The 18,414-nt window shown below is 41.1% G+C and overlaps 1 protein-coding gene across 2 annotated transcripts in view; it reads right to left on the reverse strand.

Annotated features, from left to right (window-relative positions):
• The window catches only part of DLG2 (discs large MAGUK scaffold protein 2), a 2,308,738-nt gene that overhangs the window by 1,169,018 nt on the left and 1,121,306 nt on the right, over positions 1–18,414 (reverse strand). Inside the window, exon 9 of one of the 2 annotated variants that reach the window (XM_081536923.1) lies at positions 7,449–7,610. In XM_081536923.1, coding sequence (XP_081393049.1) covers positions 7,449–7,610 — 162 coding nt within the window. The remainder of the gene's footprint in view (positions 1–7,448; positions 7,611–18,414) is intronic. The other variant, XM_081536915.1, reaches the window with a different exon arrangement.

Below are 18,414 nucleotides of genomic sequence, written 5' to 3' on the forward strand. Positions count from 1 at the left end.
AGTAAATTTATTAAAGCAAAACTAATAGTTATAAATGAAAACTGACCTTTTCCAGTCCTGTGGCCACTGCTGAGTTTTCCAGATTTGCTGGCATATTGAGTGCAGCACTTTCACAGCATCATCTTTCAGGATTTGAAATAGCTCAACTGGAATCCCATCACCTCCACTAGCTTTGTTCGTAGTGAAGCTTTCTAAGGCCCACTTGACTTCACATTCCAGGATGTCTGGCTCTAGGTGAGTGATCACACCATCATGATTATCTGGGTCATGAAGATCTTTTCTGTACAGTTCTTCTGTGTATTCTTGCCACCTATTCTTAATATCTTCTGCTTCTGTTAGGTCCATACCATTTCTGTCCTTTATCGAGCCCATCTTTGCATGAAATGTTCCCTTGGTATCTCTAATTTTCTTGAAGAGGTCTCTAGTCTTTCCCATTCTGTTGTTTTCCTTTATTTCTTTGCATTGATCGCTGAGGAAGGCTTTCTTATCTCTCCTTGCTATTCTTTGGAACCCTGCATTCAGATGGGAATATCTTACCTTTTCTCCTTTGTTTTCGCTTCTCTTCTTTTCCCAGCTATCTGTAAGGCCTTCTCAGACAGCCATTTTGCTTTTTTGCGTTTCTTTTCCACAGGGATGGTCTTGATCCCTGTCTCCTGTACAATGTCACGAACCTCTGTCCATAGTTCATCAGGCACTCTGTCTATCAGATCTAGTCCCTTAAATCTATTTGTCACTTCCACTATATAATCATAAGGGATTTGATTTAGGTCATACCTGAATGGTCTAGTGGTTTTCCCTACTTTCTTCAATTTAAGCCTGAATTTGGCAATAAGGAATTCATGATCTGAGCCACAGTCCACTCCCGGTCTTGTTTTTGCTGACTGTATAGAGCTTCTCCATCTTTGGCTGCAAAGAATATAATCAATCTGATTTAGGTGTTGACCATCTGGTGATGTCCATGTGTAGAGTCTTCTCTTATGTTGTTGGAAGAGGGTGTTTGCTATGACCAGTGCTATGACCAGGTCAGTTTTCATTCCAATCCCAAAGAAAAGCAATGCCAAAGAATGCTCAAACTACCTCACAATTGCACTCATCTCACACGCTAGTAAAATAATGCTCAAAATTCTCCAAGCCAGGCTTCAGCAATACGTGAACCATGAACTTCCAGATGTTCAAGCTGGTTTTAGAAAAGGCAGAGGAACCAGAGATCAAATTGCCAACATCTGCTGGATCGTCGAAAAAGCAAGAGAGTTCCAGAAAAACATCTATTTCTGCTTTATTGACTATGCCAAAGCCTTTGACTGTGTGGATCACAATAAAGTGTGGAAAATTCTGAAAGAGATGGGAATACCAGACCATCTGACCTGTCTCTTGAGAAACCTGTGTGCAGGTCAGGAAGCAACAGTTAGAACTGGACATGGAACAACAGACTGGTTCCAAATAGGAAAAGGAGTACGTCAAGGCTGTATATTGTCACCCTGTTTATTTAACTTATATGCAGAGTACATCAAGAGAAACGCTGGGCTAGAAGAAACAGAAGCTGGAATCAAGATTGCCGGGAGAAATATCAATAACCTCAGATATGCGGATGACATCACCCTTATGGAAGATAGTGAAGAACTAAAGAGCCTCTTGATGAAAGTGAAAGAGGAGAGTGAAAAAGTTGGCTTAAAGCTCAACATTCAGAAAACTAAGATCATCAGTGGTCCCATCACTTCATGGGAAATAGATGGGGAAACAGTGGAAACAGTGTCAGACTTTATTATTTGGAGCTCCAAAATCACTGCCAATGGTGTTTGCAGCCATGAAATTAAAAGACGCTTACTCCTTGGAAGGAAAGTTATGACCAACCTAGATAGCATATTTAAAAGCAGAGACATTACTTTGCCAACAAAGGTACATCTAGTCAAGGCTATGGTTTTCCAGTAGTCATGTATGGATGTGAGTGTTGGACGGTGAAGAAAGCTGAGCACCGAAGAATTGATGCTTTTGAACTGTGGTGTTGGAGAAGACTCTTGAGAGTCCCTTGGACTGCAAGGAGATCCAACCAGTCCATCCTAAAGGAGATCAGTCCTGGGTGTTCATTGGAAGGACTGATGTTGAAGCTGAAACTCCAATACTTTGGCCACCTCATGTGAAGAGTTGACTCATTGGAAAAGACCCTCATGCTGGGGGGGATTGGGGGCAGGAGGAGAAAGGGACGACAGAGGATGAGATGGCTGGATGGCATCACCGACTTGATGGACATGGGTTTGGGTAGACTCCGGGAGCTGGTGATTGATAGGGAGGCCTGGTGTGCTGTGATTCATGGGGTTGCAAAGAGTCGGACATGACTGAGCGACTGAACTCAACTGAATAGTTATAAATAACAATAGAATTAAAATAATTGGTTAAATTTCTGATCAAACAAATATGGTAATGTGAAACAGTCCATAGGGTAGCTTTATTCATTTATTGATCAATGTTTGAATCTGTAACTTGTACAATGCTCATTTCTGAAAATTGTAAGATAGTTTACGAAATTCAACACATGTAGAATGAACATTTTAAAGGATGAATAACCAAATAAAAAGGACAGAAATAGATCTTGCCAGGTCCTGGGAAGGATAAAGCATGAGCGTTGTGGTGTGGATGGATGTACTTGGGTTTTTCGATGACACACACGCCTACTGTGAGGACTGTTTCTCAATGCAGAAAACTCTCCAGTTGCTCAAAACACAGTGTGTCTCTCTTGCTGAGAAACAAATTCTTACAATCTCAAGAGATTCTTCAAAAGGGAACTAGCCGCAAATAACGAGCTCTTGTCTTGGGAGAGGAACACAGTCCCTTGGGAGTTTACTAATGGGTAGATAGAAATATTTTAAAGATAGAACCTATTTCCCTTCTCTTTCCTCATCATGTTCCCATCTCACCACTCCTCCCTGTTCTCATTTAGGAAAGTAAGTTTCTTACAAATTCACTTACATTTTGTATCTGCTTAACTTTTAAGAATAAGGCTATATGGGGAAAAAAAAAGGCCTTCAAATTTTACATACCTAGAGCCAAGGAAAGACAATTTAACCCTAAGATCTCTTTAAAAATAGCAGAATAGTTTAGGGGAAGGTAATATAGCACAGGTGTGATAAAGAATACTGATTTTGGAACCAGAAAGATCTGAGACACCAATGAGAACATTCCTACTCACCAGTTCTATGATTGAAAGGGAACTATTGAATTTTAAAATCAGGTATAATGCCTCACTGAGGTCAAATGAGACAAATAAAATAAATGATTATAAGGTATTTGTCATGGTAGCAGGTTGATAATAAACAAAGTCAAAAACAAAGTTTGGTTGTGCTTACTATGTGCCAGCCACTTACTAAGCAATTTACATGTGTCATTTTATTTAATTAGTATAAAAATCTTACGAGATAAATATTATTATTACCTTCATTTTACAGAGGAAGAACCTGAGATAGAGAGCTAACAGATATTCTGTAAAGAGTACTCTGATAGATGCCTGGGGTCTCACAGTATCTAAGATTCAGGAATTTGAATTCCTATTGCAGAGTAAGGATGAGCAACACATAATTAGAACTCAGATTCCCTCGGAGAGCAACACACATACTTACAATCACCTTTTACTGTCTTTTGTGTCCCCATCACCTACTATGATACCCATGGTAGACACTCAGTTAATATTTATGGAGTTTATCTAAACTGAAAAGAAAATGCTCACGCTTTATTAGAGGCCAGTTTCTTTCCTGGAGGATTCTAAGGTAGCATCTGAAGAGAACCCATCCCCATCTGGAGGCCAAGAAAACAAATTTTATCCAATTCACTGCTAAATTGCATTTCTGCTTCCAACTCCATACTTCACACTGGCTGAGATGCTTTAATGGCAACAGGCTAAGCAATCCATCTATCCGCCAAGCAGCGGGGGTGCTCCAAAGGCAGATGAATCTTAGAACTGAGGTTTCAGGCGCTATGCGGCAATGGGAGAAAGATTGTCAAACCTGCAACAATGAGATTACTCAGCTAACCGTTGGAAGCCCCCTAAACACGACATTTAAACTGTTCTCCAGCACTCTCACACTCTGTTCAGGCATGCCATATGTAAATTTCTAATTAATACTAGAGAACCACATTGTTGTCTATTTTTTTTTAAGATTCATTTTGATTATAATATTTTGATACTATTTTTATCGAAAAAAATCTTTTTTAGGATTTATTTAAGATTTATTTTGACCATTTTTAAACTCTTTATTGAAATTGTCAGAATATTGTTTCTGTTTTATGTTTTGGTTTTTTGGTCATGAGGTACGTGAGATCTCAGCTCCCCGACCAGGGATTGAACCTGCAATCCCTGCATTGGAAGGTGGAGTCTTAACCACTGGGCCGCCAGGGAACTGCCCACCTTGTCCTCTAAGTAGGATTCAGGGGGAGGTATCTAATTGTGTGTTTTTTTTCTCCTCACTCTTCCCCCTTTTAATGCTTAACCCAAGAGCACCAGACAGATCAAAGAAGCAACAAGGTTGAAATGAGGCCAGGTCTAATGGAGAATTTGTACCCTCTTAGCATATCTCTGACTCTAATAGGCTTCCTTTATGAGAAAATAACACATTAGATTTTAATCATGTCAGGTTTTCCAAACACTTGAACTGTGATAATATAATAACCTCTTAACGACTTGATTAGGCAACGTGTACTGTGACTATAAAAGTATATGTGCTTGAGTCTGATCATGCAGGGCCAACCTGTGGCCGACTTGTCCTGTCTCATGAGAACCTCATGTGCCCATCTTTGTAAATGCATTCAGTAGCTTCACGTTGGTAACCTGACATCAGCCATGATGGCAGTGTATACACCGTGACATTGGCAAACACAACACGTTAGGCTGTTTTCTCTTCTGGAAAAATCGTGCACATTTATTTCTATCACTGTTGCCGATAGAAGAAAGGTGCACAGACTCTTCATTAAGACTCTCTGATAGGATATCTGGTTCAGCACAGACAACAATCTAGAGGGTCATGATGGAAACCTCCTGGCCCCAAAATAGCTAACTTGCAGGCTGGGTGCAGAAGCCCTGGACGAGGTCACCTTTCCATTCTCTTAAAATACACTGGGGGGCCACACTGCCTAGCTGGTAATTCCAAAAAGGAAGAAAAGCCTATTCTAACCTTGATGTTTCATATCACAGATTTATTATTCACAGGTGGCTACTTTTAAAACTGATGTGAGAAATCTTCAACAAAAGACATCACTACAGTAAAACCATGAAGACTAAAAATAAAGAAAGAAAGAAAGAACATAGTAAGAAAAAAGATAGAAGAGAGCAACTGAAACAAAATAAAGCTGAGGAAGACAACCAAAGTGGAAGACATTGGACTCTGAGATTCCTGGAGTCAAGAGAGAAAAGGGAGAGAGGAAAGATTCCTTTATATCTGAGAGATGATCTTCAGCAAAAACAAAGTTGCCTTCAACTTGAATAGACATTTTCCAAATGGGGTATGAAGCCATATAGCACATGGTATAATCCTCCAAACTGCAGCTGTTAAGATAATTAGATTATCAATTATATGCTGAATATGTAACATACAAAATGAAGATCTGATAGTCCTTTAATTATTTTGTTCATATTTTTTACTGTTGCCAGGTTAGCCTTAGACTAGCCTCCATCATCATCATCTTAAAGCCACTGGGAGCTCTGCTCTAGAGCTGATTAAAAAAGGACGTGGTAGGAAGAGGGAAAAGGCAAGTTGGGAGGACTAAAAGGAGGGGAGGCTTCATCGAGGTTCTTACAGGGATTCTTTCATCCAGTTAGAAAAACATATGAAGTACAACTCCTCTCTGCGCAGTCCAGTCTCCCAGCTTTGCCCTTTCTCAGTTTACACTGCCAGTACTGATTCAGGATGAGCAATTCTTTTTTGCAAAGATGAAATGTGCTTCAAGCAGGAAGGGATTCATCTGACCCTGGCGTGAAATCACTGATTTCTACAGTTAGATGGAACCCTTAGAGACAACTTCGTGTGCTCTCCTGCTGAAGAAGGAGTCCTTTCCTCTATATCACCTCTAGGTCATCCGACAATACTGGAAGGCTTCTAGGGACAGGGAACTCCTGATTTACAAAATTGTATTTTTTGGAGGTAGCACTAATTGACATAAGTTGTGGACTTATAATGATCCCGAATATACATTCCTATTAATTATACACAGTGATTGTGCTTACATCCACCAACATCATGATTCCTACATGACAGCCCTAAGTATGAGAAGGTAAACCCTTGTTCTCTATGCTTTTATCTCCTCTTCTCCTAGCTGAGCATACCTATTCCCATCCATCAGTGATTTCCAAAGAAAATTTTTTGGAAAAGAGTTCTTTTCTTTCTGGGAAGAAATGAACAATGAGTTTCAACAGCAAAATATTAAATATTGACTGGAATTTGATAATTAGCCTAATATTCTAATTAATGTGTGGCAACCAGAACTAGTTCATTTAATAATGCAGGTTTAGGTTGCCAAGATATTTAAAATGTACCAAATTTTGGAACTATATTAAACATAATATAGCCTTTCTCTGATGTTTTGGAAGGTGTAATAAGATCCCAGAAGGCGTCAGGGCAACCTTCATGGCTACATTTTTTATTGTAACACAGCTGTACGAAAGTGCCAGTGAAGTGAATGTTCTAGCTAACAAAATAAAAAGTTTTTAGCGATATCAAGGGGCTATTTGGTAGTTTTTTTTTTGTTTTGTTTTACATTTAAGTTCACTCCTATTACATCATTGACTCTAGTTCCATTTTCCTTTTAATTGACTTTAATCAACATTTATAAGCTTTTACCCAAGACACAAAATCCCATAACATCAGTAAAGCAAATGACACAGTAAACTGCAACTAAGGAACACAAAAAATTCTTAACTCTCATTTCATTGTCCCTTCCTGTCAAAATAGCGTTTATCAAAAAATTGTTTTAAATCTAAGAAAAAAATGTAGAAAGCATTGGAAAAGTATGACACCAAACAGAAAGAATTATAAAATGGAGCTGTTGATGAACCAACTCACACAGCTTTCTTTTTAGTCTACAAGGTAAGGCAATTACTAGATGTCATCATGTTATATTTATCTGGAGCCAAGCGAATAGAGGGAGAAATACGATTTGAACAAAATCTTGATGTCCTTGTGGGCTCTGTAAATACATGGATCAGTGCATTTTCCCATTCAGTTTGTCAGTGTCTGGTCTCTCCTTGGCCCGTTTGCAGAAACTAAAAGGATTTTCCAGACACTTAAACAAATAACAGTAACTGTCCTGTGTCAGGAATTCCAGGTAAACCTCCAAAACACAGAAAGACCGTTTGGCAACCAAGTCCCACTGTAGTGTTTTAAAAGAGCCTCACTTAAGCCAGCAGATATCTCCCTTAGCAATGCATACCATCCCCTGCCGCCAGCTCTAAGAGCAATAGAACTGACCTTCAGAGGAGAGATGTGAGACTGCAGGACGTATCCATGGACATTTTCTATCTGAGACAGGTTCTTTTCTGACACGTGCACCAGTTCAGGGCCTCTCACTTCGTGGGTCAGTCGAGGTAAAGAATGATCGTGTGGGGCGTCCTCATCTTGATAGCGATACTTCTAGGAGAAAAGACAAAGAAAAAAAGCATGAGTGTTTGCAAAAGGTACCGTTCTGAACTTCACATTCTCATTTCATTTACAGCACACAGTGTGCACCTATTGCTGACATCACCCTACAGGCTTTGCTGCAGTCCCTTTGGGTGGTCTCCCTAAAGCAGGTCAACGGCAAGCCACACTGAACCAACCATCAATGCCAACCGATGCTGATGACTTGTCTTTGCCTATAATGTACTATCTCTGTTTATAAAACATAGAAGCGTGATAACAAACGAGACTGAGACAATTTACCTAAGTAGGTGAGGAGGTATCTCTCCAAAGGATCAGAATATGTGCTAAATATGTGCTAAAAATTTTAGGTCAAGGGTGGAAAAAAAAAAAAAGGACAGAGCAAGAAGACAGAATCTGATGCAATCAGTTGGGGAATCCAATTCTGATTCAGAAAGTATGAAAGTTGTAAGTTTTCTAGGAAATAAGGGATAAAATTTCTGCCACTTGCATTGTTTGTATTGGCCTCTAAAGAAAGAATATTTTCTTCCTTTCATATCCAAGGAGGAGGAGTATTGATTTGGGTTAGTTAGACTCTAGGACAAAGGCTCACAATTTCCAAAGATGGAGCTTTCATTTAAAGAACTTAAAAATTAAGGTGAAAAAAAAAAATCTTCCTGTATCACATTGAGAGGATTCCCTGAGGGGAAACAGATAACATTTCCTTTTCTCTTGGTCCCTTTTGCTCTTTGTCATCTTCCTTCCATATGCCTGTAATAGTAAGAGCATCCCCTGTCAACAGGAAGGCTCTCCTTTGGGGCTTCCAAGCACACCTAAGGAAGCGGCGGAGAGACAGAAGGGTCAGGACAAGACATGCTCTGAGCAGGGTGGACACGGCCATGGGTCAATCTCCATCTTCAGCCTTGGCCTGGGTGCCCTACTTTCCTGTCTCTCTTTGTTTCTCACCCCATTTCCTTCAGACCTACCCCATTGTTAGAGTCTCATTGTTTCAAGACTATTAGTCTACTCGGGAAAGAAAAAAAGGAACACTCTATATCCCACATGCAACCCAGCTAATAAAATGTTAGTTTGCCTTGTTTTTCCTTTGTTCCCTGTAAATGGCAAAGGGATATCAAGGGCAGAGGTCCAAACACTGTCATAACACAACAGGTTTACCTGTAATGCCTAACCACCTCCCAGTACCCCTTTATTATCATCACCAATAGGTACTATTATCACATCAGGTTACTAACAACACATCTTCTTACAAAACCATGCTTATGTTTCTGTCATTTTTAGGTGAAAAATATGATTTCTTAGACATCAGCTCTCCATCTGACTCATAAACTGACAGTAACAAGAGGAACCACTCAGGGTTGGCAATTCAATCTGGAGTCCATTCTTAACTCAGAATTTGATCATCATTACTTGTATTTTCCAGGGAGGCTTTCCACAATGTTCCAAGCTTAATATCAGTTTCAAAACAAAAATTACAGCTGACAATATCATGAAGCAGTTTGCAAAGGACTCTCATTTATTTCTTTCACTGCAATTCTTCTTATCTATGATGCTCCATTTTACTTATGAGAGAAATAACATTTAGAGAGGTTAAGAGACTTGTCTAGGACCCCCTGCATTTGGTCATGAGGGCTGGGACCCTGTCCAGATAATTGGAATCTGAATCCTCTTTCTACTCTCATAAAGCGCCTCCCGCCCCTATTCCCAAAAGGAGATGAAATCCAAGCCTGAAACAGCTTGGTCAAAAAAAAAAAAAAACAGTTCATGGAGGATAGACAACAAAATGAGGCTAGAACATTCCTGTGCATTACGAAATACCATACTTTTATTTTCCTAAATCTATGAATAATTTGGGAAGGTCATCTGACTTAGAAATATGAATCAAGCTTAATATTCATTTTGGATCAGCTATGTGTTGTTCACTGGAAGTGGAATAATGTCATACACATGCCCAGTTTAGTGTCTCTGGCTTTCAGCCTACAGCTCCTCCACTCCTCCTCCCCCCTCTTCAGTTCTGCCTCTGGAAGGCACTGCCCTCTATGCGATCCCCTGAGCCAGAAAAGTAGGAGTCAGTGAGTCTCCATCCTCTCTGTTGCCCCCTGCCACCTGCCAATTCAATAAATCACCGAGTCTGCCTCATTTCTGTCTCAGATAGCTCTTGAGCCTACTCAGTCCTCATCCCCCACCACCTCCGTTAACCACTGCCCACGTTCGGGTTTGCAGCTCTCAGCTGGACCACAGTGACAGCCTCTTGACTGGATAGACTGCCACTGAGGTTGCCCCTTTCCCATACATCCTGGCCAACAGAGGTCCCCAACCCTCGGGCCATGAACGAATAGCAGTCTATGGCCTGTTGGGAACTGGGTTGCACAACAGAAGTGAGAGGCCAGCAAGCAAGTGAAGCTTCATCTGTGTTTGCAGCTGCCCCCCATCGTTTGTATTACTGCCTGAGCGCCACCTCCTGCCAGATCAGCGGCAGGATAATCAGGTCATGTGCTTGAATCATCCTGAAACCATCCTCGCCCCACCCCAGCCCAGGGAAAAAATGTCTTCCACAAAACTGGTCCCTGTGCCAAAACGGTTAAGGATGGCCACTGTACATATGCCAAGGGGCTAGCTTTCTGAATCTTACAGTGACAGAGTCTTTCTCTTTAAAACATCTCAGTGGCTCCCACTGACCACTTGACAGAGCTCAAGCTTCCTTTCCTCGTGATAAGTGACCCCCAACACCACTACATGAGCTGAGTCCCCACTAGTGCTGAACTCTTGTATCTCACCGCTCTTATGGAATAAACATAAACATGTCATTACCTCCAATTTTAAAGGATTTTTAAAAAATTGTTAAATACACATAAAATTTACCATCTGAACAGTTTTAAGCATATGAAAGTGTGTTAGTCGCTCAACTGTGTCTGACTCTTTGCGATCCCATGGACTGTAGCCCGCTAGGCTCCTCTGTCCATGGAATTTTCCAGGTAATAATACTGGAGTGGGTAGCCATTCCCTTCTGCAGGGGATCTTTCCAACTCAGGAATCCCACCTGGGTCTCCTGCATTGCAGGCAGATTCTCTATCATCTGACCCACTAGGGAAGCCCCTTTTAAGTGTATAGTTCAGTAATATTAAGTTTATTCACACTGACATGCAACCAATCTTCAGATTTCATCTTGCAAAACTGAAACTCTTTACTCATTGAACAACTCACCATTTTCTCACCTACAGCCCCTGGCTACCACCATTCTACTTTCTATTTATATAAATCTGAGTACTCTATGAATTTGACAGTTCAACCTTGTATCAGTGGAATCACATGGTATTTGCTGCTCATGACTGGCTTACTTCTTAGTGCCTTCAACTTTCCTCTATATTGTAGCATGTGACAGGATTCCCTTCTTTTTAAGGCAAAATAATATCCCACTGCATGTATACACAACATTTTGTTTTTTCATCCATCTGTAGATGAGCTGTTGGTTGCTTTGACCTCTTGGCTATTGTGGGTAAAACTGTTATGAACATGCATCTACAAAAACATGTTTGGAACTATGCTTTCAATTATTTTGGAGAGATACCCAGAAGTGGAATTGCTAGATCATATGGTAATTCCATTTTTAGTTTTTTGAGGAATTTTTTAAGCTTTACAAAAATTGAACATATGTAAAGCCATATTCATGTCACTCATCACAGCCAGGAAGTGCTTGTGTTCTAAAACCTAAATATCCAAGAACACCAAAAGTAAAATTTTGCAAAGTTAAACTGATTACAGAAGCTCCCCAAAGATTCTTGCAGTAAGATTCAGCTGGTATAGAGAAAGATTTCATTCATAAAAATGTACATCTCACTGAATTTTTTGGCAAGTTAAATCAGGACACAGAGAGATAATAACCTTGGCTAAACTTACGTGGTACTGCAAAGAACTTATTTAATTATTTTCATAAAATTAAGACCCAATTTGAAGAGTGATACAGGCTTAGGTTGTAAAGTCAATCCTGATGCTCAATTAATGCCTTATTAGTAAAAATTGTTCATCTTCACATTCATTGATCCTCTGGCCTCAATCTTGACATTACCGTTTCTCAGAAGCTTTCATGAAATGCAAATCTGAGGTTTTGTGTGTTTTCCCATAGCTACCTATACTCCCCAAATCACAACTTTTATCATGCTATATGATTGTGTATATTTTGAGTTTTTACACTGCACTATAAGGTTCTGTGAGAACGGGGCCCATTTGGGTCAAGTTTATCTCCATAACTGCAGTCCTTTAACCAAATGTCTGGCACATATGCTCAATAACTATTTATTGAATAAAGTTATGACTGACAATTAAACAAATTGATGAATTGGGTATAACCTGCTCAAGCTACAAAGTAATTCTGGCTCCTGAATCCAACCTCTTTCATTGTAAAACATTGTCAACTCAGGTTTAAGCAAAAACAGACCACATCATTGGACTGACACAATCTTAAAGGACATCAGATTCTTAAATATTATATATCTCTCACCACATCTTTCCTTTCAGTAATATATGCTAAGAACCCAAACTGAATATGAACCAGTTCTTGACCTTGAGAAGGCCACAGATTACCATGTAAATAATACATATGTGCAGCTAAGTCACATGCACAGTGATAACAACTGTATCACTGAGGGTAAATTGAGTTTTGTGGGAGCAGAAATGGGTCATCAATAGTTCTGAAGCTTTCCAGTTTTAAAGAGGACCTAGAATGATAATAGAAATAAACGGCTGCTTTACTGACTACACCAAAGCCTTTGACTGTGTGGATCACAACAAACTGGAAAATTCTTTAAAGGATGGGAATACCAGTCCACTTTACCTGCCTCCTGAAAAATCTGTATGCAGGTTAAGAAGCAACAGTTAGAACTGGACATGGAACAGCAGACTGGTTCCAAATCAGGAAAGGAGTACATCAAGGCTGTACATTGTCACCCTGCTTATTTAACTTCTATGCAGAGTACATCATGTGAAATGCCAGGCTGAATGAAGCACAAGCTGGAATCAAGATTGCTGGGAGAAATATCAATAACCTCAGATATGCAGATGATACCACCCTTATGGTAGAAAGTGAAGAAGAACTAAAGAGCCTCTTGATGAAAGTAAAAAAGGAGAGTGGAAAAGTTGGCTTAAAATTCAACATTCAAAAAGAGAAGATCATGGCATACAGTCCCGTCACTTCATGGCAAACAAATGGTGAAACAATGGGAACAGTGACAGACTTTATATTGGGGGGCTCCAAAATCACTGCAGATGGTGACGGCAGCCATGAAATTGAAAGCCACTTGCTCCTTGCAAGAAAAGCTATGACCAACCAAGACAGCATATTAAAAATGTTAATATGAGACGTTATAAGAGACGTTATAAGAGACATTACTTTGCCGACAAAGGTCCATCTAGTCAAAGCTGTGGTTTTTCCAGTAGTCATGCATGGATTTGACAATTGGACTATAAAGAAAATTGAGCACGGAAGAATTGATGCTTTTGAACTATGGTGTTCGAGAAGACTCTTGAGAGTCCCTTGGACTGCAAGGAGATCCAACCAGTCAATCCTAAAAGAAATCAGTCCTGAATATTCATTGGAAAGACTGATGCTGAAGCTGAAACTTCAATACTTTGGCCACCTGATGCAAAGAGTTGACTCACTGGAAAAGTCCCTGATGCTGGGAAAGATTGAGGACAGGAGGATAAGGGAGCAACAGAGGATGAGATGCTTGGGTGGCATCACCGACTCAGTGGACATGAGTTTGAGAAAACTCTGGGAAATAGGGAAGAACAGGGAAGCCTGGCGTGCTGCAGTCCATGGGGTCACAAAGAGTCAGATACGATTCAGTGACTGAACAACAAGAGACTTAAACAATACTCCTCCTGGTACCAGAGAAGTAGTCCTCCTCCTTTATTTTTTCAGTTTTCTCCAAGAGATGACTAAGCAAAAGATGAGAAGAACCAGTGAGAGTTGCCATATTTAACTCCAACACCAGCCTCCAGAGGAGTCAATCTGATATGGTTTGGTAGAATGTGTTTAGATTTAACTTCAGCTATACCAAGAAGTGATTTTTCTGTACTACTAAAACTACTATTAATATTAACATTATTAATAGAAATACTAATTCTAACATGAATGTTAATATTAAAACCATTAATAATAGTCCACCTGCAATGCAGGAGACCTGGGTTCGATCCCTGGGTTGGAAAGATCCCCTGGAGAAGGGAATGGCTACCCACTCCAGTATTCTGGCCTGGAGAATTCCATGGGCCATACAGTCCATGGGGTCAAAAAGAGTCAGACGTGACTGAGCGACTTTCCCTTTCACGTTTCAGAAAGCATGCTAAAAGCTTTACACACGTCATTACATCTGGGAGATAGGTGTTACAATTTCCATCATCTGAGGCTTGGTCAGTTGTGCATTTTTCCAAGCTTACATACCTGGTGAGCAGCAAACCAGGATTCAAACACAAGTCTGACTCTGGAGCTAGAGCACTTCACTTAAATATTCTTCTAAACTAATTAGGACTCAAAGATCTTAAGAGACTAATTATATCTTCAGGAAATATAACTATCAGAAAATCTTCAAGAGTCATCTAACAAGGGAGATTAAACTGCTCTGCAAGAGGTCACACCCTGATTTAAGAATTGGCTCTACACAGATGAACTTATCAATATTTGCAAAGCAGAAACATAGACATAGACATAGAGAATAGGGGGAAGGGGGTTGGGATGAACTGGGAGATGGGGATTGACGTATATACACTCTGTGTTTAAAATGGATAACCAACGAGGACCTGCTGTATGCTCAGTGCTCTGTGGTGACCTAAATGGGAAGGAAATCCAAAAAAGAGGAGATACATGTATGCATATAGCTGATTCACTTTGCTGTACAGCAGAAATTAACACAGCACTATAAAGCAACTATACTCCAATTAAAAAAAAAAAAAAAGGATCAGCACTAATGTCCTGGGCAACTCTGAGTCCTTTCTCATTCCAGAGCTTGCCCCTTAGTCATTGATGCCAGACTGGGCAACTTTGAGGGTTTCTGCATTTCCTTTAAAAAGAGGGTCATTGAGGAAGGCCTCTGCTTTGACATACATGCCTTCTTCTTTTCCTCCCTTCAGCTCAGTCCACTAGAGGGGCCTCTGGAACAACAGAACTTTTGTAAACTGATTATATGTTCTCTCCTAGCTCCAATGAGAACTAGGCAGAAGTGCTCAGGCCAGAGAAGAACTTATGTTCTTCCCTAATAATAATTTATGTTCCCTGTTGTAGCTCATTTTGTCCCTCATTTCTGGAATCCCAGGCCCTTCCCCATTCTGAAATTTAATTTCCACCCCTGGACCCCTTCCTCAGGCAAATTTTTTCAGGTCCTGGATAATCAGACTGAACATCATTCTCTTGGAAACATTCTCTGACCGACTGTTAAGGTTGAAAGGATGTCCTTTCTTTAGGCCCCCATAGGGTTCTGCACAGTATCCTGTTATTAAATAACAGCTCTAAACCACAATGGCCTGTCTGTGTGTCTGTCTCTCCTACTAGCCCATGAGAGCTTTTGAGCAGATATGGAGTTGAGACAGACCTGGGACCTGGGACCCTCTGCTGCAGTTTTGCAAAGCTTATACCTGGACACACGTCCCCTCAAGCTACAGTATAAAAAGACTATACGGGACTAAAAACAACTGTGTGCATGGGACAAAAGATACAAAGAAAAACAACAACAACAAAACCCCCCTGCCATTTCTGAAGAGCTAGGAGCCAAAAAACTGGGTATCTGGAAAAAAAGCAGGGTATTGTGTGTGCCCCTCTGCATTCAACACCACAAAGGGGCAGGTAAACCATCTCAGCCACCCCTGCAGCTCAACCCGTGGATACATCCCTACCTTCATTGCATATAAGGAACTAGCTTGCCCCTATCGGGGGAGCGAACAAGCAAACCTGTTACTTATTTTGCTCCTGGGCTCAGTGGCTCAGTTGTGTCTGACTCTTTGTGACCCCATGGACTGTAGCCCATCAGGTTCCTCTGTCCATGGAATTTTCTGGAGTGGGTTGCCATTTCCTACTCCAGGGGATCTTCCCAACCCAGGGAATAAACTTGTGTCCCTTGCTGGTGGGGGTATTTTTTTACCACTGTGTCACCTGGGAAGCCGGCACAAGAGCCCTGATAAAACCTTGGCTGAACTTCTGGTCTGGCCTCTTGTCAATTTCTATTGATTAGGGAAGGTCAAGAACCCTGTTCAGTATCAGAGTCATAGTCATCTCAATCTCCAGTGGACCATAGTAAGACATAGAGAAACCGACAAATGTGACGTTAACTGAAGTAGACGTAAGTCATCTGAGCAATAATATGATCAACCTGATGAGAAAGCCCTCCCAGCTGAATCATCATGCAATCACATTGGCACTCCTTTTCCACCACAGGGTCCTCTCACGTGGATGGCCACGACTGGATCAAATTCTGCTCACTGCACTCTGTTGAGGCCTGTGTGAGTCACAACCATTCTGACTTTCCCAGGATTCCAACGCAGGTGCCTGCACACATCTGGTCCATCCCTGGGAGGTTCTGCAAGGTTTGGAAGATGGCGCTGTATGGGCAAGGTGTACAATAGCTGAGGGAGAAGTCACAAATTTTTCTGGGCATCATAAATAAAAACCTGAGTCTAGCTCTGTTTCCGCAATGAAAAGTGCTCTGCTTCCCCCTGGTGGCAGGAGCTGGAACTGTTCTGATGAGAGAGACAAACAAGCCAAATGCTGTGAGAACCAGAATATGTTTGTGTGCTCTTGAAAGGTAAGTGTGTGAGACTGTCTTTGTTGTTTAGTCACTCGATTATGCCCGACTCTTTGTGACCCCATGAACTGAAGCACACCAGGCTTCCCTGTCCTTTACTATCTCCCAGAGCTTGCTCAAACTCATGTCCATTGAGTGGGTCGTGCCATCCAACCATCTCATCCTCTGTTGTCACCTTTTCCTCCTGCCGTCAATCTCTCCCAGCATCAGGGTCTTTTCCAGTGAGTCAGTTCTTTGCATCAGGTGGCCAAAGTCCTGGAACTTCAGCTTCAGCATCAGTCCTTCCAATGAAGATTCAGGGTTGATTTCCTTTAGGATTGACTAGTTTGATCCCGCTGCTGTCCAAGGGACTCTCAGGAGTCTTTTCCGACACCACAGTTCAAAAGCATCAATTCTTCAGTGCTCAGTCTTCTTTATGGCCCAACTCGAAGTTAGTGAATGTTGTACACTTTTCAAAGAGTGCTATAGAAAGTATCCCATTTAACACTGACACCAACACTGTGAAGCACGTACAAACTTAAGGCAAGATTACAGCTTCATACATAAGGCCTGACATTTAGTAAATGCTCAAAACGTCTTAGCTTCTTGCCTTCTGTTAATATAGCAACAGATAGCATCCTTCCTGTCAAGTCTTAACTCCCCCTCTGTAATCTACATTCTTTGAGGCCAGGAACCTCAGCCATCTGTTTTTGTCTCCTGCAGAGCTTCAGGACAGAACAAAGGCCACATAGCGTGTGCTCAATAGACCTGCCTGACTGCATACTGCCACTGGAAGGAAGTCTATCAGCTTTAAAAATGTGCAGAAGAGAAGCACCGATTTTCAGAGAAGCATGAAGTCACTTAGAAAGTTAAACATAAAAAACAGACTTGCAAAGAGTGATGAACCCCTAAGAAAGAAGTGAGTGAAGCTCAGAAAACAAACAAGCAAACAAAAAAGAGAGGAAAGTAGTCTCAAAAAATGAATTATATGAAAATAAAGCATTTTCATTTCCTCTCAAGAATTTATAAGTTTATCTTTCAAAACAGGGTATTCTTATCCAGGCCTTGCCTCCACCATCTTATTTTGAGGAAAATATTTTGCTTAATAATTGGCTGTTTCTTTACAGGGACTTTATTCACCGGAGACTTGGGCAGTATGTAGCTGGCCAGGCTTCTTTTCCAGCTCCTTCCTTTTTCCATGATGTCCTAGCCAATCTGTGACCCGTGACTCAACCCCATTACCACACCTTTGGCATCCTCTCTCTAACTCACTGCCTCCCTTTCTGGAGGGAAAACATGGACAGAAGAAAGAAAAAAAGAGAAGATAGAAGAATGGTTAATGCAGTGAGCAGATTAGTATGTATATTCGCTTCTTTATTTTGAAATACAGTCTCTAGTATTTGGACTGGAGCAGGGTTCTCTTTCCCCTTTCCATTATTTCCATCATTTCTATCCCAAGCTATTCTTCCAGAACAGTTGCATGGACACTGCAAATCTGCAGAAGGGGGATTTAGAGAGGAGAAAAGTGGGAGGAGGAAGGGTAAGAAATACCTAATTTCCCCCTTCCTCAAGGAGCCCTCCTGACTTCTCAGATTAGGGCAGTGCTCAGTCACTCAGCGTGTCCAGCTCTTTGCAGTCCCAAGGTCTCCCATGCGGAGCCCGCCAGGCTCCTCTGTCCATGGCATTTCCCAGACGAGAACACTGGAGCGGGTTGCCATTTCCTACTCTGAGCCGATTAGGGCACGAGTCCCCAACCTCTGGGATCTAATGCCCAATGATCTGAGGTGAAGCTGATGTAATGATAATAGAAATAAAGTGCACAATAAACGTAATGCGCTTGAATCATCCTGAAACCACACCTTCCCCACCCGTCCATGGAAAAATTATCTTGCATGAAACCAGTCTCTGGTGCCGAAAAGGTTGGGGACTGCTGGATTATGGAATTCCCCTCCCTGTATCTCACTGCTCCCTGCTTAACAGGATTTCAGGGTACTTGTATTCACTTTTCATAAAACTCATCGTATTTTAAATTTACA

This window comes from Giraffa tippelskirchi, chromosome 10 (genome assembly GCF_054371585.1).
Source record: "Giraffa tippelskirchi isolate mGirTip1 chromosome 10, T2T-mGirTip1v1.2.pri, whole genome shotgun sequence".
In the NCBI taxonomy this organism is placed as follows: domain Eukaryota; kingdom Metazoa; phylum Chordata; class Mammalia; order Artiodactyla; family Giraffidae; genus Giraffa; species Giraffa tippelskirchi.